Source organism: Heteronotia binoei, chromosome 17, assembly GCF_032191835.1.
Source record: "Heteronotia binoei isolate CCM8104 ecotype False Entrance Well chromosome 17, APGP_CSIRO_Hbin_v1, whole genome shotgun sequence".
NCBI classification, from domain to species: Eukaryota; Metazoa; Chordata; class Lepidosauria; order Squamata; family Gekkonidae; genus Heteronotia; species Heteronotia binoei.
Window position 1 is genome coordinate 21,806,966 of NC_083239.1, and position 23,192 is coordinate 21,830,157.

Sequence of the window (23,192 nt, forward strand, 5' to 3'; positions counted from 1 at the left end):
TCATCTGCAAAAAAGAATCTGTTTCCTATTTGGCTTAAACGCATAGGTCCTTTGTGGTACTCAACTGCTCAATGATAAATATAATCTCCAGAGCACATTTGGGAAATGCTTATCTGAGGTCTGCTTGAATCAGCTCCTGAATTCTTTGCTCAGCAACCCAAGGGTAGGCCCACAACTGAATCATGGAATGAGGTGTACTGTCAGTAGCTCTTTCTGCCCTTTCCCCCCCTCTCCCTTTTAAATGGTCTCTAGGGGATATGTGTGAGGAAGCTCTAGCATAAGGTAAATATAATTCTGATCTCTTGGTAGGTCTCTGAGCACTCCTGAGGCCCAGAAATACATGCAGAAAGAGAGCTGGTCCTGGACATCCCTCTTAAAATATTAAATCTGGGCATGGCTGGGCAGAACAATGGTTGTTGTTATGCTTACAATACAAGAGTCACTCCTGACCATGATCTTCTTTGAAAGCAGTGCCCTCTTGTTGAAAACATTGCCTGCGCACACGGTTCTCAACTCAGCAAACTGTTGTTACAGGACTAGAGAGGAGGGAGGTGGAGTGGCAGAGCCCCAGGTGTGCAGAAGAGTTGCAGGAACGTCATGGAACGCTCTGGAAATGAGCATCCTGTGAGACTCCACTTTCTTTTTTTCTTTCTTTTTTAAATAGTGTTTGCCACTGGAAAGAGGATAGCCACTCCTACTGAGTCCAGAGGCAGGGCCAGCTGATGACTCCCTTCTCTTGTTTTTTTTGGGGGGGGGGGCGGACAGTGTCTCAGACCTAGCAGAGGTCAGTGTACCTTGTTTTATACCTGTAGTATTTTCTCTGTGTTCTTTTAAAGTCCCTGCCCTTCCTGTCAAATGGGATTAGGGAGTTAGGGAGTGGCGATTTGTTCTATGTGCCTGTTGTCCAAATGTCTATGTGCCAAATGTCACTTCAACATTCTCCATCCTGCTCCTTCTTTGGGCTGCAGCAAAGGCACAGGAGGGGAGTCCCAGCTAGCACAAGAGAAGAGGAGAAGGCAAAAAGCTGCTGTGCAAAGTCCTGCCATTTCATATCTCCTCCCAGATGTGCTGCTGTCTTCCAGCTGAGGGGTGTGTAGCACCAGTCAACAAAACCAGCTCAGGGTCCAAACCTTTGCCCCTTTGATGCTTCAGAGGCCGGTGCTTGCCTTCCACCTTGCCAATGCACTGGCCTGGCAGATTTGGAGCATGGCAGAAGCTGTGCCTGCCATAAGCTGAGGAACTCATCCAGCATAACCTTGAGTGCAAAGCCTGAGGCAGGAGACCCACGATGGAGATCCATCCCCTCTTCTGAGAGGCCTCTCTACCTCTCTTGGGAGGCTGTCTCTGTATCCCAGGATGGCCCTTCTCGGTAAGCATCTGTGATTTTCATACAGCCTTAGGCCCTTCTGGTAGGACTCACAGCTGCCTCAGAATGCTTAAAGTTCTCTTTGTTGTGATGATAGTCTTAGACTAAAGACGTGTTTCCTTATCCTTACCTGGACAACCAGGGTCAGTTAGTCCAAGTGGATGATTTCCATCTTGGCCTGCAGACTGGCCACTTCTCATTCCACCTTGCAGAGCTGTGATTCTGCCGTTGTCTAGAGATGATATGAAGACCTAGAAGGGAAGGGCTGCTTATTAATTCAACCTTCAGATTGTAACCTTTTTCTGTTTTGTTTCCCTGTTCTGAATTTTGTGTTTTATAGCTGATTTTTAAAATCTCCGTAGGTGGTTTCTTGCTGGTATAGTATTTTTCCCCAGTTTTGGATTTTGTACTAATGGGCGGGGGGGGCGGGGAGAGCAAGATATGTTTTGATGTATTAGAATTTTAAGTAATTATAGTCATCTTAGATTTTCTATGCCTTTAACATTTGTAAGCCACTGAATCCTGTGTTTCAGGAACAAAGCAGCATATAAATATGCTAAATAAATAATGCACGAAGCCCTCACTAACGGTCTTGTAGCTTTTCAATGTTGTGGCAAACAACTCAGCAGCCTGGATCACTGAGCACACACCAATTCCGCACGTTCCTGTCAAATTAGGTCAGGTTGTTCATACAAATTAAATTCTCACTGTGGCCATGATGCTGTCTTGCCAAAATCTAGAGAGTTGGTTTCTTGAAAGCATTTTAGTCCCTTGCAAGAATGAAGTCTCACATCAGGATCAACCATTACTCACCTCCAGCACTCTGGTTGGAAGAGCTAGAAGTGATGTGGAGAGTGACTATTTCAATGCCTGGCAAGATCGCAGCCACCATGGAGCCAGCCTCACAGGCTAGGAGAGCACACACGCTGAGCCATGTGCTAGAGGTTCCCAGTCTAGTTCAGAATCAGAGGAACATAATTGGCTGGAAAACTGTTGCTACCAGGCTAACGCAAATGGCCTTCTGAGAACAGATTAAGGACCTGTTCTGATCCATATAGGCAGTGACTGAAGAGGGCAATCCAGAGAGGATACATGTTTCCTCCTTCAAGATACTCAAGTGGGCTGAGCAATTTTTCTTGTGAGAACTGCTTAACACAATGATGGACTGGCAAAGGATAGCATACAAGTGGGAATCAAAGTGGGAATCCGGCGACTCGTTGGATGAGCTAGTGGAGACCTGGAATAACCGGCTCTCCGAGGCCATCGACGAAATCGCTCCCCGACGTCCTCTTCATCCTCGATCACGATCCACTCCGTGGTATACCCTGGAGCTGCGATCAATGAAGCGACGATTAAGATGACTAGAGAGACAATGGCGCCACGCTCGTGACGAAGCTACGAGAACATCATATAGGTCATTTATGTGGACCTATGAGATGGCTATTCGGATTGCAAAGAAGGATCACTTTGCGTCCAGAATCGCATCTGCAACCTTGCGTCCAGCACAATTGTTTAGTATAATTCGGTCATTAACAGAATTGCCGCAGGGCAAACAAAATAATAGAGAATTGGAAGTAGGCTGTGAGGCTTTGGCGAGCTTTTTCGCAGATAAGGTCTCATCGCTCCGACACGACTTACCCGCCATAATTAATACAGTAGAGGAACTTGGGGCACTGAGCACGTCTTCTGGTCCAATTCTGGACTCCTTCGGTCCACTCAGTCTGGAGGAAGTCGACAGGATCCTTGCAGCTGTACGCCCTATGACCTGTAGGTTAGATCCGTGCCCGTCTTGGCTTATAAAGGCTAGCCAAACGTGGCTGCGTGAACCACTACAGGACATTATCAACAGGTCCCTGATTGAAGGGATCTTTCCCACACCTCTTAAAGAGGTGTGGTCCGTCCCCTCTTAAAAAAACCATCAGCAGACCCGGCCATATTGGCGAACTATCGGCTGGTGTCAAACCTTCCCTTTTTGGGCAAGGTCATAGAGCGGGCAGTGGCGATTCAGCTGCAGGGATTCCTGGAGGACACTTCTGCACTGGATCCATTCCAGTCCGGCTTCCGGCCAGGTCACGGGACGGAGACGGTTCTGGTCGCTCTCATAGATGACCTCATGCAACATCTGGATCAGGGCGGCTCTGCAGTGCTGTTGTTATTAGATCTGTCAGCCGCTTTTGACACGGTTGACCATCAGCTACTGACTAGCCGCCTTGCCAATGTGGGGATTCAGGGATCTGCCTTACAGTGGCTGACCTCCTTTCTCCAAGATCGGGGACAAAGGGTGGTGATAGGGGAGGAAGCATCCCAGAGGCACTCTCTTAGTTGTGGGGTGCCGCAGGGAGCGGTCCTATCCCCGATGCTATTTAATATCTATATGCGCCCCCTTGCCCAGATTGTCAGGAGGTACGGACTGGGTTGCCATCAATATGCGGATGACACCCAGCTCTATCTATTGATGGGTGGCCAGTCTGACTGTACCCTGGAAAATCTAGACCTGGCGTTACAAGCCGTGGCTTCTTGGCTCAGACTGAGTCGGCTGAAATTGAATCCGACGAGGACGGAGGTTCTCTACCTGGGTCGAGGCAGTCTGGGGAGAGAGATCCAGCTGCCGGCCCTTGACGGGGTACCACTGATACCGGTCCCTAAGGTCAAGAGCTTAGGCGTGCTTCTTGAGTCCTCCCTTACAATGGAGGCCCAGGTAGCAGCCACTGTTAGATCTGCCTTTTTTCATCTTCGGCAAGCGCGGCAGCTGTCCCCTTACCTGGAGCGCAACAACTTAGCGACGGTAATCCATGCTACGGTCACCTCAAGAATAGACCACTGTAATGCTCTCTACATGGGGCTACCCTTGATGCTAACCCGGAGACTACAACTAGTGCAGAACGCTGCGGCACGGCTGTTAATGGAGCTGCCGCGACGGGAGCACATTCAGCCAGTGCTGAGAGAGCTGCACTGGTTGCCTGTTGTGTTCCGAGTTCGCTTCAAGGTGTTGGTATTAACCTTTAAAGCCCTCTATGGTCAGGGACCTGCCTATCTACGGGACCGCCTTTCCCCATATATCCCCGAGAGCACTGCGATCAGGGACAAAAAATCTGTTGTCTGCCCCTGGCCCAAAAGAAGCCAGGCTGTGTATGACGAGATCCAGGGCTTTTTCGGTGGCAGCACCAGAACTTTGGAACACCCTCCTAGAAGCCATAAGGGCCCTGCGGGATTTGTCTGCGTTCCGCAGGGCCTGTAAGACCGAATTGTTTAAACAGGCTTTTGCGGTTTGATTGAAAAAGGGCTGCCACCGGACATCCTACAGAATGCTGGCGATCATAGTCGAGAAGTCAATACCGCCTATATTGGACTGAAATAGTGCTATAGAATGGTTTTAAAGTTGATATATGTAAATTATGGTTTTATATGTTTTATTGGATTGATTGTATTTTATGATGTTGTAAGCCGCCCTGAGTCCGCTTGCGGAGAGGACGGGATATAAATGGAAAGTAATAAATAAATAAAGTAGCAATCCCTTCATAGGTGAATTTTTTGGCAGTTCATTCAGTGTTTTAGGGTGCCTCTCATGGGCCTGGTTGCAACAGCTGAGAACCAGGTGGTTGTGATGACCTTTGCATATAGATTCTGATGTAGAGGCTCTGCAGGAATAAAAATGTCCAGGCCCAGAAGTAACCCAGAGATGGCAATTGGGCTGTGTTTGCATTTTTGCTTCTCATCCTGATTTTCAAAAGTTCTGCAGACATGCAAGGAGTAGAAGACAGCATGTTGCCCAAGGCATTTGTGGCTTCCTGTGTCTGGTGATAGTGTCTACCTTATGTTGCTAAAGGTAAAGGTAGTCCCCTGTGCAAGCACTCAGTCATTACTGACCCATGAGGTGATGTCACATCACAACATTTTCTTAGCAGACATTTTGTTACAGGGTGGTTTGCCATTGCCTTCCCCAGTCATCTACACTTTCCCCCCAGCAAGCTGGGTAACTCATTTTAACAACCTCTGAAGGATGGAAGGCTGAGTCAACCTTGAGCTGGCTACCTGAACCCGACTTCCATTGAGATTGAACTCAGGTCATGAGCAAAGCTTGGACTGTAGCACTGCAGCTTACCACTGTGCATCATGGGACTTGTATACCTTGTGTTGCTAGATGCTGCCAAAGACCAGGACTTCCTGCCACAAGAATCAGGACATCACTGGCACCATATCTTTCATGGCAGCCTGGAGTTTGACTGAGAGTGGCTGAGTCAGTTTGGGCCTCAGATTGTAGGGGCACCCTCTTGGTTTTTAAGTATTGGCATCAAAATGAACTATGGTGCCATGTGGAAATCCTATTAATTGCAGAGCATGCAGAAAAATATTGTGTCTACCCTGAAATGTTTGCAGGGCAGGATGGGTTGTCCACAGTACTCCCAGACTGAAGAGCCAAGTGGAAATCTTCAACAGTTTCTTGAGACATAATCCTGCTTTTCCCCTTCATCTCCACACCTGCAGGTTCTTAAGGAATTGTAACGTGTCCATTGGTTCCCTAACTGGAATTCAAGATAGTTTCTTAATGCTCCCGAGTTCTCCCTTTTTGAGCTCCTGGCTCCCACATGCCCAAGGTGAACTTGGTATTCTGCTGATCATGACAAGCAGTTCTTTGCTCATCTTCAAGAAAAGAGCTGGCAATGTATATGGAAATTGTTTTTTTTCTTTTTAGTATTTTATTATAAAGAACTGGCATGGGTCAGAGGCTAGCAGCAACCTTGCATTCTGCCGAGATGGAACAGAAAATGCTGGAAAATGGGAAACATCATTATGCTGCCTCTTCATGCAGCTGATGTGTCTAGATCAGGGGTGGCCAACAGTAGTTCTCCAGATGTTTTTTGCCTACAATTCCCATCAGTCCCAGCCAGCATGGCCAATGGGAGTTGTAGGCAAAAAACGTCTGGAGAGCTACTGTTGGCTATTCCTGGTCTAGATCAAGGCTATCCAGATAAGGTGGCACACAGTGCTTTGAGGAAGGCCACAAGAGATGATGACACATTCCTTGAGGATCCTTTAGAGAAGCTGCTTTCCGGGTCAGCTAAGCAAGGCAGCTATGTGGGCACCTATCAGGTTTAGAGGGTCTTTCCACAGAGGATTCAACCACTGCCAAAGAACAGAGAGCACCTTCCCAGGGCTCCTGAAAATAGGATTTTGTAGTAAGAAAACTCCCATATTTCTCAGCTCTTTTAAATTGCATAAATGTGCCTGAAATTGTGTGGGCAACTGTCCAAAGAACTCTCAGAAGCAAGGGAGAAGGGGCTTTGGGGATCCTTGCCTGTCTACTCTCCTGAAAGTGTAATTCCAGAGCTGGGAGCAGCAGGAAGCTCAACTGATTGAGCTCAGCTCCTTTGCACCTTTAGGACAGATTTCAGAGGCCAAAGTCTTCGGAATTTTTCCAAGAAAGGAGGTTGGGGAGAGGGGATGTTGGAATTCTTAATTGCTGGCATCTCATGTAACTTGTGTGGCTTCCAGGAGGCAACTTCAAAGCCAGTATTTCAGACTCAAGCTAGTTATGGATGAGGAAAATGGGGGGGTGGGGGCTGGCATAGGAGGCTTTTTTTTCTTGAGGGGCAGGAGCGAGGGAGAGGTGGCAAGGAAGGGAATGTAGGATGGCGCTCCTTCTGTTGGCATGTGACCTGATGAGGAAATAGCCAAAGAATTTCTGGCTGCAAACTCAACACATAATTCTTTATAAGAGAGGGGAGGGAAGCCTTGCATGGAATTCCTCAGATTCTTCCAACAGGAAGGCTGGGGAGCGTTATACGGAGTGGGGAAGGAGTTTGAAGAGCCACGATGGCAGCGGATGGGGTGTGAAGGGGCTGCTTTGGTGAAACTGCTGGCCCAGATGGTTGTTACAGCTGCACCCAATTATTAAAGTCAGGCTAGACTTTCTCTTCTGCAAGTGTAATGTCTGGAAGTCTTGCACGTTTGCAGCTAGGAAAACGGGGTCTTGGAATGTGTATGGAAAGGGGAATGTTGGTAGGCAAAACTTTTTAGAAGAGGAGGGCTGTGTTGATACCTGGGGGAAGTGTGTCTGCTGAGTTGGTTTTGGTTCAGCTTCATGTGGGTTGGTTCAATGAATTCCATTGTCTGAATATACCCAAAGTGCATAATCCAGGTCACCACAGCAAGAGCCATCCCTTCAGCCCATGTGCCAAAAGCAGCTATCTATTTGCCAGCTTTCCTCCCTTGAGCATTTAAAATACACTTTGATTAACAGGAAAAGCTTTTACCCCAGCTGGGTTCTTGTGTGGCATGTACCAGATTTCTGTTTGCAGTACACCTGTGCTCCAGCTTTGATTAGGTTGATTGGGGTGGGGGTTGTAGAATAGGTGGAAGTGTGATTCGTTTGCATTGTAAAGGAAATGAAAAGAAACCTTATCATTCCCCCCCCCCTTTCTCATTTAAATTGGTTGGGTTATTTTTTTTATCATAATCTTGTATGATGTTATGCAGTCTTGAGTGTCTGCAGTGATGCTTGGCAGGGTAGGTCTGTTGAAGAATAGGAATCTCTCTCTCCAGCAAGCTTTGCCCCACGGATATTCTGCAGGGTGTACCAGATAAGTTTCTGTTCACCCAGGGAAGGGTGTGGCCTAGTCTGCACATGGTGCTTGCATTCCAGACTTTGACAGAATGGGCCGTGGTTCAGTGGTAGAGCATCTGATTGGCATAAAGGAGGTCCCAGGTTCAATCCCTGGCCTAGTATTTCCATTGAAAAGGGCCAAGCAGTAGGTGATGTAAAAGACCTCTGCCTGAGACCCCAGAGAGCCCACTGGCAGATAAAACTGACCTTAACGGACTAATGCTTCATGAGTTCGGGTGTCCTCTGTAACATGCAAGCATTCCAGGGTGAACAAGTTACGGTAGAAAGTTTGAAATTCCTACCTAGCAGCAATGAGCTAGAGAATTTGCAGGAATCTGCTCTGACTCCTCAGGGACCAGGGCCTTGTTGTGAATATCTATGCAGTACTGGGGGGCAGGGTTATCAAGTTTCCTTCTGCATTGTTCACCAATTCCACAGTATAAAATTTTTTGCTGAATATTTGTAGCGCTTGGAAGTTCTTGTCTTTGATTTTAGGACTTTATTTCTCCAAGGCAGTCCGAATCAGCTTTGAAGCTGCCCCCAGACCCACACTCTCAACTCTCAGAGGTGTGTGGGTTGACTGTGGAAGAGAAAACATTTTGCACATGCTCAGAAGCACTGTGTATCAGTGCATTAGAAGAGGAAGGTGATGAAAGCCGCCCTGGCTCAAACTGTGTCTTTAGCTGAATTTGTGACATGTTGCTGAGAATAGTTTGCCAAACTCCAAGGCTATGTTGCATCTGTCTCTCCTCTGAATTTACTTGTGTGAACCCCACCATTTAAACCTCCTCCCTTCTGCCACACCAGCTCATGACAAACCTTTGGCATTTCCTCCCTGCCTGCCCCCACTCCCGATTCTGTAGTTTGCATTGAAATGTCCCAAAATTGAAAATGTAGATGCTGATGGTTGCTTTTGTGCAATTTGGTTCCATTGGCTCATTCTTCATGTGGCTTTGCTGGGAAAGAAGAGTGGTACAGTCTGCCACAAGGTCTGGTTGTGGTGGTTGAGTGGTGATGCTGGAAAAGCCCTTTGCTCATGCTCAAAACCAATGTTGCCGGGCTTAGGACTTGAACTGTAGCTGGGGCTGGGTGCCCCTAAGCCCTTCCACCAGTGTAAGGCTTGGCATGTTGTAGGAGAACAGCTGAACAATATAACCCTGTAACAAAGTACGAAATAGTAGTCTAGTCAGAACACTTGTATTAAATGTACCTTTGTAAAGATTTACCCCCAACATCATACTAACAGGAGGTAGCAAGCTGCATTTTGAACCATGGGCCCAGCTGCCTCTCAGAAGGAGGAAGTGGGGATTTGCCAGAGTGGTGGATAAAGCAGGTTGTACCCTTGCAGGAAGAAATGACCTGCACTGATTAAGTCTATTGGCAGTTAGCTAATGAGGGGGAATGAGAGGGATTTGCTGCTGCGTGCTCCTGCAGCGCTCTCCTGGTTTTGTGTGGCAGCCAAGATATCACCACAGCCACTAAGCTGTTGCTCCATAAGACACCCTCCCCCCACCTCAGTGGCACTCTATTAATATGTTCATTAAATTCCCTACTGTCCTTTCTTGAAAAAGCCCAGTCAGCAATTTCAAAGAGTAAAACAACCTATGCAGGGGACATGAGTACAGGAATTAAATCCTTTTTAACAAAAAAAAAAAAATTGCCAAAGCTTAAAGCTGCCTGCAAAGCTGACCCCTGGGGCTGTCAGTCAGCCTTCGCCTTTGAGCTCAGAGGTCTTGAGGAAGGTCTTTGTTTCCTTAGTGGTGAGGAAAATGCACTCTGCATATGCTCAATGACAGGGTGCTGTATTTGCATTTTCAGAGCTTGCATGGGCATCCCCTGCTACCACAGTTGCCAACCTCCAAATGGTGGCTGGAGATCTCCTGCGATTACAGTTGATCTCCAGGTGGCAGAGATCAGTTCATCTGGAGATAATGGCTACTTTGGAAGGTGGACTCTGGCATCATACCCCACTGAAGTCTCTCCCCTCCCCAAACCCCAGGCTCCTCCCCCAAAATCTCCAGGTAATACCGCACCCGGACCTGGCAACCCCAAACAGCCACAGAATTTCTGCGTCTCCCCCTTCAGTGTATGGAGTGTTTCAACGCCTCCGCTTTAATTCTTAAGTTGGGGGTGGTCCTTTGCCCAAACTCAGCTAGGACCGCGGAATGGGGACCTCCGCTGGCTGGGGAGCGGAAGGGGACCTCGCCTCTCCGCGGGCTGGAGAGGCGACGGGGGGTGTGAGTGGGCGTCAAAATGCGACCTCCGCTGTTTCCCTTTGCTCGGGATTCCCAGCAAGCGCCTTTCGCTCGGCCCCCTCCCCGTGCGTCTGGCTTCTTTGGCGAGCGCCGGCGAACAATAGCGGTCGGGCGCGCCTGGCTGGGGCCTCCTTCACCGCGCAGCTCTCCGCTCGCAGCCCGACTCGCCCCGGCCGTTGCTGCTCTGGTCCCCGCCCTCGGCCGATCTCTCCGCCCCTCTCGCCCCGCCCCTTCCCTCCCCTCCCCTCCCGCCGGAGTTGGCGGCGCGCTGGCCGAGCCCGGGGCTTTCACAGCCTTTGGCTTCCGAGGGAGACCGGGGCTCCCGGGGGCGGGTCGCGGCGTGGGTCCAGCAGCCCGCCCGCCAGCCAGCGCGCCCGGCGCCCTGCAAGGCTGCGGAGGCGGAGGGGCCGGCCCGCCAGCTCCATCCTGCCTTTCCAGCCGGCCTCGCCGCTCAGCCTTTTGTTCCTGTGGCAAGAAGTTTGTGCTCGAAGAAGGGCCGTGACAGCTGCGGCCCAGCGCGGCGGCCCCGGCTCGGGAGAGGCGGGCCCGGCTGGGCCGCGGCGCGCTGCACACAAAAGGCTCCAACTAAGTTCCCGCTCTCGGTCCGTCCGGGGGGCGTCCACGCGATGGCAGCAAGCGACGGCGGCGCGCCCGGAACCAGCTCCCCTCGTCAGCAGCCGGCGGGGCGGCCCGGCAAATGAAGGCGGCCTTGGCCAGGCCCATTCCCCGCCGCCGCCGCCGCCGGCAGCCCTTTCCGTCGGAGGCGCCCTCCGGCCATGCCCAGATGCGGGCGGCTGGCCCAAGCGGGGATGGCGAGCAGACGGGGCGCCCCCGAGACTCCGCGGGCGGCATGCTGAACTTGGGGCGCTTCAGCTGCGAGGAAGCGGCGGCGGCGGCGTCCGGAGCAAGGAGGGAGAGCCTGGGGCGCGACGGCGGCGCTGCTGCCTGCGGTCGGGAGGCTGCCCAGGTCGGGCACGGCTGGGCCTTTGTTCCCGAGCGCGACCGGGAAATCTCTGCGGCAGAGGACTCCGCTAGCCATTTGCTGATCCGCCGCTTGCCTTGGACCTCAGGAGCCATGGAATATGCCTCTCATCGACGGACTTGCGGGGCCACAGACCGTTTCCCTGGTGTTTTGAGGGATACAAGGTGCGGCCTGGGATCCGCTTAGGATTGCTGTTAAGGGTTCTTTTTACTGCTTTTTTTAAAAACTGATTTTTTTCTTGCTGTGTGTGGAAAGGGAGAAAAATGGTTTGAGGGTGTGTGGGTCTACTTTCCATTTTTAGAGATTTATTCTAATTCTTTTTTTCCCCTTTGAAGTATGGGCAAGCCACTCAGCAGGCCTGACTGTTTAAGGCAGAGTCCTGCTTGCTTGGGGAAGGGAGAGGATGAGGATGGCTATATAGAGGACTGTTACGTCCCTCAGAGGTCCATCTATGACACCATGAGGATAAATGAGCAAATAGATCAGGGGTCCAAGCTTAACCAGCCTTCCAAGAGTACTCTTGAGAAAGGAGATGTCAGCACAATATCCAGCAATGGGACTTTAGGAGCTCCCAGTAGCACTGAATCAAAGGCACCTGAGGGCAAAAAGTTAGACGAGAGGGTCATTTTTGATGCTCTGAAACTCAGTAGCGATGCCCCCAAGTCAGCTCCAGCTCCGCCCAGGCGACGAGCCAACCCAGAGAAGAAGGAAAACATCAACAGGAGGTCTTGGAAGTCTTTCATGCCCCCCAATTTCCCCGAGTTTGCTGAGAGGATCGAGGCCTCCTTGAGTGAAGTCTCAGAAGCTGGCATTTCCAACCCATCCTTGCAAGAGAAGCAGGACTCAAGCACCCAGTTAGAGAGCCCAAAAGAGTCATGCCACGGGGAGTCCATGTCTGAGCCATTAACCATGGAGCATGTCTCGAAGCCGCCCGGAGTCCCTGAAATTCAGGTGGTGAAGCAGCTAAGTGATGCCTTCTGTGAGTTTTCACAAGATGAATGCCAGCCACTTCTGGAACCTGCAGACATGGTGGTTGACCTTACAGGCAGTGGCAGACGGTGGGATCATAGGCTTGCGAGTGCAACGTGGCCACGAGTCATGAAAAACGCCATCAAAGCAGGCCTGAGTGCAGGGCGCCATGACACCTTGGAGGCAGACGACAGCGACTGCGTCATAGAAACGGTGCCCCTGTCTCCCTGCCTGAGCGAAGAGCTTCTGGATCCGGAGATGAGTATTCTCATTACCCCCAACCTCCGAGAGAAAACAGAGTCGGAGCTGAGGTTTGAAGAAGATGAGCGGTTGATAATGATGGAGGCTGAGGAGGTGTGGGAGGAGAAAGGCTTGCTGTCAGAAAGAGAGAAGGCTGTTGAGAAAAGGCATAGCGGCTTGACAGATATTTCTGAAGAAAGGGAACAATTAAGTGCTCCAGCGATGACAGTCATGGAAGCGGGCAAGAGCTTTGCTGGTGTCCAAGGGACCTCCAACCACCCATCTCCCTGGCAAGAGGGCTGGGATGACTCACAGTTGCTGCAGCCTGTCAGCTCTGCTCCCGTTCCCCAGGAAACACACAGAGACTTCACTGCCACTCTCAGAGAGGGTGATGCTGACGCTGCCTGGCCAGGAGACACAGTGACAGGCCACCTGGAAATGGAAGGGTTTGCTTCCGGGGTAGAGCCCCTTGCCCTAGAGCAGCTCTCAGACACTGATTCAGTCCAGATGTTTCTTGAACTGGAGAAGCTCTGCATGGACGAAGACGAGGGTGACAGGGTAGCTTTGGTTGGCTTGGAGGTGCAGGATAGTAGCCTTTATTCAGAAGAGCTGTACCCCCTGAAGGACTTGGAGCAGCTTTCTGAGAACTCGACAGAAACATCCCAGCACTTGCTTCCCCTCGAAGCCAGCACGGCAGACTCAGCTGTGGTGTCAGATCTGGAAGACTTTGATGCCACATACAGCTCTCAAGTAGCAAGTACAACAGAGCCAACCCTTTCAGAGTCCTACTCTGAACGGGAAATGTTTGGGGACTCTGAAAAAGTGCTGTTTTCCAGTCCTCCCACTGCAAAGAATGCTGTATCTCAACACTCACTCTCTTCTCTAGCAAGTCAGATAGAGGAACATGGGGTGGAATTGGTGAAAACGCACAGGGCCAAAGGGTTGTTGGACTCTGCAGTGCTTTCAGCTGAAGTCTCTTGCTGCAAAGACACACCTCCATGTGCTCATGTTTTGACAGTGGGTGGGGAAATTGAGGGGCCACTGCTTCCTGTTGCCTGCTGGGGGACAGAAGAGACTTCCCCAAAACTTGACAAACTTTCTACAGTTGCAGAAGAGCTGGACTCCCAGGCAGATTTGGGTCTGATGAAAGGTGTGGGCATCACAGAAAGAGGACTGGATGCTTGCAATGAGCCCAACCCTTCTGAAAGGACTGATTTCTCCAACTGGGATGTCCCAGAGCTGGTTTCTGAGGATGAAGTTGCAGAACTAGACAAAGAGAACACCCCCTATGAGAGCCACATTAATGAAACTGACAATGTAGATAGTTCTTGGGTGCCTTTGCAAAGTGGATTTGTGCTTGATCAAGACTCCAGAGAGCCCCTGAACCACCCAGGTTCCTCTGAGGACTTGAAGGCTGAAGACCCCAGCCCTTGGGGTCAACTGGAGCATTTGGCAGGGTTAGCGGGTGATAGAGATGTCTCAACCAGCGCTGTATCTCTTCAGCCTCAAACACCAGAGGTAACAGAACAGGTAACAGTGGGCAGTCCAGTTGCAGAGGTAGACTTCTTGGAATATGGAGTCCTTGAGTCACTTTTTTGTCAGGGTGTGGAAGATGAACTACTGAGGGACGGGGAAAGTGGCATTGAGCTGGAGGATGAAATTGCCTCCTCTCCGCTTTGTGTTGAGTCTGTGTGCGCTGCACAGCCTGGTCCAAAAGAATTGGCCTTCTCTGTCAGAGACAAAGTTGTCTCCGTCTGTTGTGTACATAGTGGCCAAGCTCCTGACACCTTTCCAGATTGCACTGAGGAGCTTGCAGCCTCAGGGGGAACTCCTGCCAGTGGTCCAGCAACTCCAGAAAAGCCCATGTTATCATTGCTTGTGGCTTCAGCCCCAGATATGGGGGCTTCTCCAGATGCTGATGAGGACCTTTGTGGTACAGATGGTCTTCTGATGGGCACTGGGGTAGCTAGTGCAAAAACCTTTGCCTTGGCACTGCCAAGCCCCAAGAAAGCCTCTTCTGTTTCAGTACCACTCTGCCTGGAAAACCAGCCTGCTCAGTCTCCAAGCCAAGAAGAGCTGCTCTCATGGGAAGAGTCTACCACAGCTATAATGGCCAACTCCCCAGAAGAATCCATCCAGGCAATACCTGCTCTTGATCTCCCTTTGCCTTGGGATATGGGAGGCTTGGCAGATTCTGCTGCACTACCTGACCTAGAAGAGAGCTTTTCTGTCCTGATACCTGATGTGTTGTGGAATACAGTTTGTAGCACGCAACAGCAGTCTGCTTCAGGAGCCCCTGGAATGGAAGAGGAGCCGTCCTGGGCAGTGCTAGACACGGAAGGGCCTTCCGCCTCCTCGCTTGCTGCTGAAGAGCCTCCTGCTGGAACAGATGGATTGGTTCCAGATAATGAGGTATTTGTTTCTCAGTTACCCACAAGCTGTTGTGTGGGACATTGAATCACTTTGGAGGGAGCTGGAGAGGAAGTGGGGAGTTAATTCTCAGTTCACTGAGGCAATTTATGGAGTACAAAGCTTGTCTGACTTGATTCTCTTTTAGAAAGCTTAGGGGATACCCTTCCTTTAAAGGGAGGGGGGAGGTCACTGAACAGACAGACATTGTGATCTTGGTAGCAGTGGTTTAGGGGGAGAGGGATGGGAGAGGCATTGCAGAGGAGGGCAAACTAGCCGTTTACAGGCTTATGACAGATGCTTTCCTTCCTTTTGCTTGTTGCCTTGAACTGACTGTTTTAGTCACCTAACATTTTTGCCCATGTGTTTGGAAGCAAATTTCATTTTCTTTGCAGAAACAGTTTGATTAAGTGTGGGTAGCAGCAGAGCTCATTGTTGAGGGAAATGGGGATGCTGAGAGGAAAATTGTCTAAAGTAAATTCAGTCTATAATAGCATCACATAAAATCTAAAAGCCAATTCCTTATTCAAGACGTTCAAATTCACAAGGAGTGGGGGGGAAATCACCAACAAACTTGAAACAAAATTTAAAATATGCAAGTATAACAGCAATTTGTGACATGGAGCTATTATGCAAAACCTGATTGTATTACTGATGAGTTATAAATGACGTGGGTTTTCTTGCTATTGGATACTGATTTTGGCAGTTGTCAGCAAAGCTAGTGTGTGAAGTTTTTCTACATAGGTTTTTTGCTCAATAGCAAATTCTCATGCTTGAGGCAATGACGTATTCTTTTTTTTAAAAAATTCAGAGGCCTGAGAACTTTCTTGAAGTGGCATTCTATCCACGTGGAAAACAGCTCCAATTGTGAGCAAAGGCGGGGGGGGGGTCTAGTTTGAAAGGCTGGCCCCCCTGCTAAAACATTACAATTCGGCTTGTCATTAGGAAAAAGGAAGTGGAACCACAAAGCCAGCTTGGTGAATTCTCTGTCCAGGAAACTTTTGCTTCAGTTTCATTGGGTGGTTCAAAAGAGGGGGAGGAGTTACTGGATATGAAAAATTTCTCATTGCTAGTTCACTGGTGTTCAAAATGGCTTTGCATGGGATGGGAGAGGCAGTTCTCTAGTTTGGGAATCCTCTTTTGTCTTCTGTGCAGGGGAGAAGGGAAACACCATGAAGGCAAGGGCTACTTTGCACATTTTGCAGCAGCTTATGGGGACTGGCAAGTCTCTTGGGACCGCAGCTGTGTGATCTGTGTAAATATGAGTTTGCATTTCCAGTTGAGTATAATGTAGATTCTGGGGAGAATAGCTAAAACAGCTAAAATGGGGAGAATAGGGACTGAGACTAGAAAGCTTTGCTGTAGAAGTAGAAGGATCTGAAGGAGGATTACCTTAGCATCTTTAATGCAAGATTTCCAACCTAGTGGGCCAGTACAGGTGGCATTAAAAGCACAGGTAAATAGCATTAAGCTACCTGATTTTAGGCACATTTATTCAGAATTTCCAAGTCCTTCTGGATTCCATAGGACTTGGCTTTCAGAAAAGTGAATGCAGAAACATTCTGATCACAGTTCCAGATACTCATACAAACAGCTTACTGATAGTGATCACTTTAATTAGTTCAGGCTTTTGTCTTGAAGAGCTTTTCACCTTGATCCTGTTAAAAAGAACACCTTGGCTTCATTGTTCCAGGGGCTTGGCTGTCAAACTATATCCCATAATATTTATCTGTAGCCAGAGGAGTTCAGACTTTTTAGGCTTTGAGGGAGTTACATGCCTCTAAGCATCCGGTAGCCAATGTTCTCTCTAAGTTGCAGTCTTGAGAGCAAAAATTCTACTTTGTGAGCTACTGGCATTAAAGTTGTGAGCTACTGCATAAATTATTGTGCTCTGGGGTCATCCTTCCTGAGCTAAGACAAAAATCTGTGAGCTGGAGGCTAAAAACCAGTGAGTTAGCTCACACTAACTCAGCTTAGAGGGAACACTGCCTGTAACTTTCCTGGGATCTGAATTTTGGCCTTATATACTGAAACTTGGTTCACTGCACCTCGCTGGCTCAGCTTCTCATGCCATGCTTGAAGCAAGCCAACTGACCATGTGCCTTCCTCTGCATAACAGCACAGTTAGTAATAACTCCGCTCCTTCTTCCATGGCAGAACTGAGCTTTCCAGCTTCTCCCTGCATCTGTTTATCCCTGTCAAAACTGGGTTTTATAAGCTGACCATTTCCTTAAGCCTGTGCTCTGGAATTCTCTGGGAGTGTCTGTGTTTGAAGAACCACTTCTGCTTTCATGCATTTTCTGCAGAGGCAGTTCTTGGGCTTTTATTAGCTTTTTTTAATAATAAAAGCCCAGTTCTTGGGCTTTTGTTAGCTTTTTTCTTGGGCTTTTATTAGCTTTTTTGGAGGGGGGCTTAATTAGCTTTTAAAAAAAAATCTCTCCCCCTCCCCAACCTTGTTTCTGATCATACCCACCCAGAGCATTGCAGCTGTTCCCTGGTTGCGTCAAGGGGCTTTTGCGCTTGGGCTTTTGCACATACCTCTTCTGTGATAGTATTAAAAATAAGTTTAGCACCGGAGGTTAAGGCCTGAGTGTGTTGGAGGAGGTGGTGGCGTGTGCCAGTGGAGGGCTTGCGTGCCTGGCTTATCGGCCTAGGCTTCTTTTGTTTGTTGTGTGTGTGTGTGTGTGTGTGTGTGTGTGTGGATCTTGTAGGAGAGCCCATTTCATTTATATAGATGTGTTGGTAGTGCAAAAGAAACAGAAAGAGATGGGTGAGTCTGTTGCCAAGCTTCCGTCAGTCTCCCCCCACCCCATTTCAGGATAGTTCTGGGACTCTCTGGACAGCATCTACATTGAATATCTTGGCACATTTCCATGTCTGGATACAAGCTGCAAGAGAGGAATCCATTTCCTTCTCTCTCTCTCTCCCCACAAAAGTCTTGCTGTTTGTATCACTTCAGAAATAAAGCGTCTGTCCTGTGCAAGGACCCCTCAGCAAAAGTAAATCCCTTTGCTTGACCTCCAGGAGATATTTGGACACAGTTGTTTTTGGAAACAGCTGTTCAATGTTTGGCTCTTTTTTAAATTAAAGAAGTCACTATTTAGGGATACCTGCTTGTCAGAAGAGTGCTTTTGGTGGTGAGTTCTGGCTGTCATTGCTTATTTAATTTGTATCTCTCTCTTCCTCCGAAGAGTTCAGTGTGATGCCTGTTATCCTCACAACAAACCTGCGAAGTAGGTTAGGTTGAGATTGGCTGGTTTCTTCAAGTTGGCCATTGAGCTTCATGCCTGAGTTAGGATTTGAGCCTTGGTCTTCCCAGACCAAGCCTAACATGGGAGAAGCCATATATCTAGCAGAATATGGACTTTGCATGCAGAAGATAGCAAGTACCTTCCCTAAGCTGGAGAAATAGGTGTTGAAGGAATGTTGAAAGGGGGGGGGGCAGAACCCCCTGCTTGGAATATGGGATTATTTTCTCCAGTCCTGCCCCTCACTGTTTTGTGTGGAAGGAATCCTGTGATGCCTAAACCACAGTAGTACATGTGTGCTACATATGTGGTTAGCAATCATTGTGTGGATTAAAGTAACACGGCAAGAGATGTTTTTATTACTTGGGTCTGCAGAAAGATCGTATGCTCATTATGACTAGCATTGTATTGAATTGCTGTATATTGCCCAGTTCCTCCAGAAAGGTGTCTGTCAATATTGTAAATAAAGCAAAACCAGAAGAGAATGAGACAGCGATGGAGGGACTGTGGGGATATCTCTGGGTAACATATCTTGTTCTGTACAGTCGTTGCTGGGGCATTTCCTGGCAGAGCAGAGACCTTTCTCATTATTGGGCAGTCTCCATTGCTATTAGGAGTTTGCTTGCTTTTGGATTATGCAGGGCTTTTTATTTGGATGATGATAACTCAAATGCGTATGCTCCTCATCCCAACACATGTTGGCCCAGGGAGAAGAAAACACTGCCTTTGGGGAGATTTACAAAAGAGATCTGTTTGGAGGTTTTAAAAAGGGATCCTCTGTGAGAAGTGGTGGCTTGGGACCAGCTGGAAGGAAAATGTCCTACTGCACCAAGAAATTTTAGAGTAACTTCAGGAGCAGAAAAGGCTTGTGGAGATGAAAGAAGAAGTAAGCATCCATTCCTCAAGTGCAGCCAGGCCCAGGCTGACCCTGCTGCATCTCTTCCACCTCTTTTCTCAGGCCTGCCCTAAGAAGGGACCTTGATGTTGGCTTTGAGAGTGATCTGGCCCAAACTCTTCCAGCAAACAAGATTCTGGCTGCATGAAGCCCTCATGTTCTCTCTTTCCACAGGCCAAGCTTTCCTGCATAGGGGAGGGAATATAAGTTTGGCTTGAGCCTCAGCTATTCAGCAGTCCTGGGCAAACATTGCCACTTTCTCCACTGCTATATACAGCTGCTGCTTTTGATTAATGCCATGTTGCCCGTGTTCTTTACCGCTTGGTTGTGTTTGGCCAGCCCTGGGAAGTAGGTGGCTGCTGCTCCTGTTCACCAGGGAGGAGCTGATACTGAAACAGTCTATGGCAGAGATTTTAATCCAGAGTCTCCAATTTACCCCTTATACAAGGTAGAAGTTGGCAACAAGTATGGGAGTTGTAGGCAAAAAACATCTGGAGAGCCACACCTGTTGTAGATCATATACAATGCTCCCACCAGCTAGTAGCACAAAGCTTTTCAATGGACTCAGTTCACACATGCAACTGAGTCATCAAGTGTAAGGATCAAATCATGAACCAGCATTTCTGAACTGATCCTTACTGTGCTGCGAACCATTTTTATCAGTTGTCCTTCAGGGACAGTTTTACATCAGTAGTGACCAAAGACTGGCAGACGTGGCTAGAAACTAGCATGTAGAATTGTTGTGTTGCCATCTACTCAGTACAGATGCCCACTTGGAAGTGTATCTTGTGTAGGAATTGGCAGTATATGAAGCTGTCCTAAGTCTCGCCATTAGACTCTCCCTCACCCTCATCTTGTAGCTTGTTCATATCATGTGACAATCAGCAGTTTGGGCTGATTGTCATTCCACAGAGTCACTCATCAGAGCATTCAGACCTCATAGTGGTAGTGGTGGTCTAGCCCCCCCCCCCCCTTTCCTGTATGGGAAAACTATTACCGGGGCTGCTGTTGATTGTCAGCAGGCATTTATGCGATCTGAGGCTCTCAGACATGAATTGTCCTTTGCAAGAGCAGGATTGTATCTTGCTGTCTGTCTTCTTTCCAGGGCCAGGTGGTTCCCTCCTTTTGTTACCAAGCCCTTTTGTTGTAAGATGCTCTTTCTCCCCCAGAAGGCTTCCAGACTGGGAACGAGCCAGATACGTGGGAAGCTCTCAGATAAGCAGGAAATGCATTCATCTTCCCTCTCCTTGGTGGTTTGTCTTTTTAAAAACAATGCACTGCTTTGCTTCCCAATGTCAAGAGTTGCAGTGTGCTTCTTTTGGTACTCTCAGGCTTCACTTTCTAGGACTGCAAGGCTTGACTGTGAGTGCACCTCAGTTGTAAATCCAGTTTTTCTGGGGCTGTTGGTTTGTATTACCTTCTGAGCCCTGTGTCTTGGGCCTCAGTGAGTCTTTTCAGGCTCTTCCAACTCATGAGAACTGCAGAGCTGAATTCCTGTTGTCCAGCAAGTTGGATATCCCAGATCCACAGAGGCACCATAGCCCTAAAGACAGACTTTTATTTAATGTTTAAAATATAATCACTTATGTTATGAATAAATAACAAGCAAGCTCTGGAAAATGTGGGTTTATGCACTTCACATGAAGAGCAAGGAGCTGGTTCAAGATGGAATATTTCTGCATAAACAGTGTGTCTGGTGACTCAGAGGATGTTTAAAGTCCATAAGATGGTTGGAGAGTAGTGCAGAGCCCTAGTACCTCCATCATGGTGGCCAGTGGTGCATGGTGTGTCCAGTGATTCAGGAGGCTGAAAGTCCATAGGATGATAGTCCATGGCAGGAGAGCAGGGCAGAGTCCTGGTCCCCCCCATCGTGGTGGCTGGTGGTGCCCTGTGTCTTGAGCCTCAGTGAGGCTCTTCCAATTCTGGGTGCTGCTTCCTGGATCAGTGCGTTGTAGTGAAAAGGGGATCAGGAGAGTATGTAGGCAACCTGGCACGCGTCCACGGCTGGAGGTGGAGGTTTGCAAGCTGTCAATATACAGGGATTCCACAAAGGGACTAAGTGGCTCCTTGCAATTGTAGGATAATGGGCAGTCTGTTGCAGGGGTAGCCAAACTTGCTTAATATAAGGGCCACATAGAATAAATGTCAGATGTTTGAGAGCCACAATACATGAATGTCGGGTTTGAGAGCTGGGAGATGGGGGGAGGGAGTGGTGGGGAAAAAAGCAACTTTAACTTTAAATGCATTCTCCAAGCTGGCTGATGGGGTGGTTGCAGTTTCAAGAGCCACACAATATGTGTGAAAGAGCCACATGTGGCTCCCGAGCCGCAGTTTGGCCACCCCTGGTCTGTTGGATTTAAGCCAAGGAGGCTCTGAAACTGCTCTCATGCCAGACAGTCTATTTCAGCCTAATTTACTTGACAGCACTGTTATAAAGGTATAGTGAGGGAAGCAGCACTTCTCCCTGCAGGGAGGCAGGATAAAAGCATAATCTATCCTTTTAAAAGCTGAGTGATTTCCAGAGGTGACCCAGGTCCATTTTGTTCTTTCTTCCGGCCTTTGCTCAGACATTCCAGAAGGAGCAAGTTGACCCGCTTCAACTTAGACTGCAGCAAGTCAACGGTCTTGGGCAGGGACTCATCCAGAGTGCAGGAAAGAACAGTGATGTTCAGGGCCTGGAACATGATATGGAAGACATCAACACCCGCTGGAACACGCTCAACAAGAAGGTGAGGAGCAGTGGTTCTTCTCAGTCACTGGCCATGGGCCTGTCAATATGTCGTGTGTGTGGGGGGGGGGCGGGGGGGGCTTGTATATTGCAAGAAAATCTTTGGGATGCAGTAGGTAGGTCTGAGCCCAAGTGTACCCCACACACAGCCTGAGTCCCAAAGGCAGCGCTTCCCTTTTCCCCAGAGCTGCAAACTCAAGGATGCTTAGCTTATAGAATGACCCTGCTCCCAGTCACATCAGATATTCAGGAAGAAGCCTGCACCTCTTTGCATGTCGCAGTTCCCTTGGCTTTATCTCTCAGTCACCCAAGCATGTGACCAAATGCTGAGAACTGGCATTGAGAGAGAGAATGTCTCTGTGTGTATAACATACTATTGGGTATAGAGCTTCATAGGGCTTTCTAAGGAAGCAAGAGAGGACCCACTCAAAGGAATTTAACAGTATCAGCTTTGATGGAGCAGTGAGAGACTAGAGTAGCACACACCAGCTAGAGGTCAAATGAATAAAGAGGGTCTGGGTTCAAGTTTCCACTTAGCCTGAAGCTCGGTGGGTTAGCTTTGCTTCCCACCTGCAAAATGGCAATAAACATCTGCTTCAGGCACTGCTTATGAGGCAGAGCAAGGCAGAAGGCCAAGTACCCCCCAAGTCTGGGAGTGCTGTCAATGAGCTTCAATGCATGTATGTTTAGAAAAGGCAGGGAGCTGGGTGCATGCCTACTTTTTGAAAGAAGAGGGGAAAAATAGGAACTGAACTATGGACTTTCCAGCATCTTGAGTAGTTTGGGCTCACGTAACAGTTTTTGCTATGAACTGGGCTTTGCAAACAGTTGGTTAATTCATTCCACTTCCTGTGTGTTGGCCAAATGTAGGTGGCACAGAGAATTGCCCAATTGCAGGAAGCCCTGTTGCATTGTGGGAAATTCCAAGATGCCTTGGAGCCCTTACTCAGCTGGCTGGCGGACACCGAGGAGCTCATCTCCAATCAGAAGCCTCCATCGGCGGAATACAAAGTGGTGAAGGCCCAGATCCAGGAGCAGAAGGTGAGTGAGACTGTGTAGAGGAGAGGTAAGCCCCCAGTTTCTTTTCCAGGAGGCACAAGTGATTGCTAGGAAGTGCCAGATCTCCCACGATGTGTCTTAGCTGTGCCTGCTGAATTTGTTGGCTACTTTTAAAAAAAAACACCTTGCAGGGTTTAAAGCTCTGATCTTAGAAAAGCATGAAATAGGTAAGTCCCAGTAGTGAAGAGTTAAATCCTGGCATGGCAGATAGTGAAAAAGAAGCCAAGAAAAGGGATTTCGGGCAGGTGTGAGGGATATAATCAAGGGAAGGGAAGTTTAGCAAATAGGAGAACTCATTTTTCAGGCACTGGAGAAGGTTGACACTTCTGGGAGGCAGAATGAAAATTGCTGGTTTGTTGGGGTCATTGATGTTGCTTCATTTATGCTTCACTTTGCTCCCCCATGGGAGCTTGCAAAGTGGTTAATACTCGTTCTTT

At 48.7% G+C, this 23,192-nt stretch overlaps 2 protein-coding genes across 19 annotated transcripts in view; one reads left to right on the plus strand and one right to left on the minus strand.

Annotated features, from left to right (window-relative positions):
* Window positions 1–11,164, minus strand: part of AK2 (adenylate kinase 2) — a 436,257-nt gene extending 425,093 nt beyond the window's left edge. The window contains exon 1 of the mRNA XM_060258463.1: window positions 11,158–11,164. The gene's annotated coding sequence lies outside the window, so the exon portion shown is untranslated. The remainder of the gene's footprint in view (window positions 1–11,157) is intronic.
* The window catches only part of MACF1 (microtubule actin crosslinking factor 1), a 414,929-nt gene that overhangs the window by 334,072 nt on the left and 57,665 nt on the right, over window positions 1–23,192 (plus strand). For all 18 annotated transcript variants that reach the window (XM_060258444.1, XM_060258431.1, XM_060258437.1 and 15 more), the window contains 2 exons: window positions 21,536–21,697; window positions 22,567–22,737. In XM_060258444.1, coding sequence (XP_060114427.1) covers window positions 21,536–21,697; window positions 22,567–22,737 — 333 coding nt within the window. The remainder of the gene's footprint in view (window positions 1–21,535; window positions 21,698–22,566; window positions 22,738–23,192) is intronic.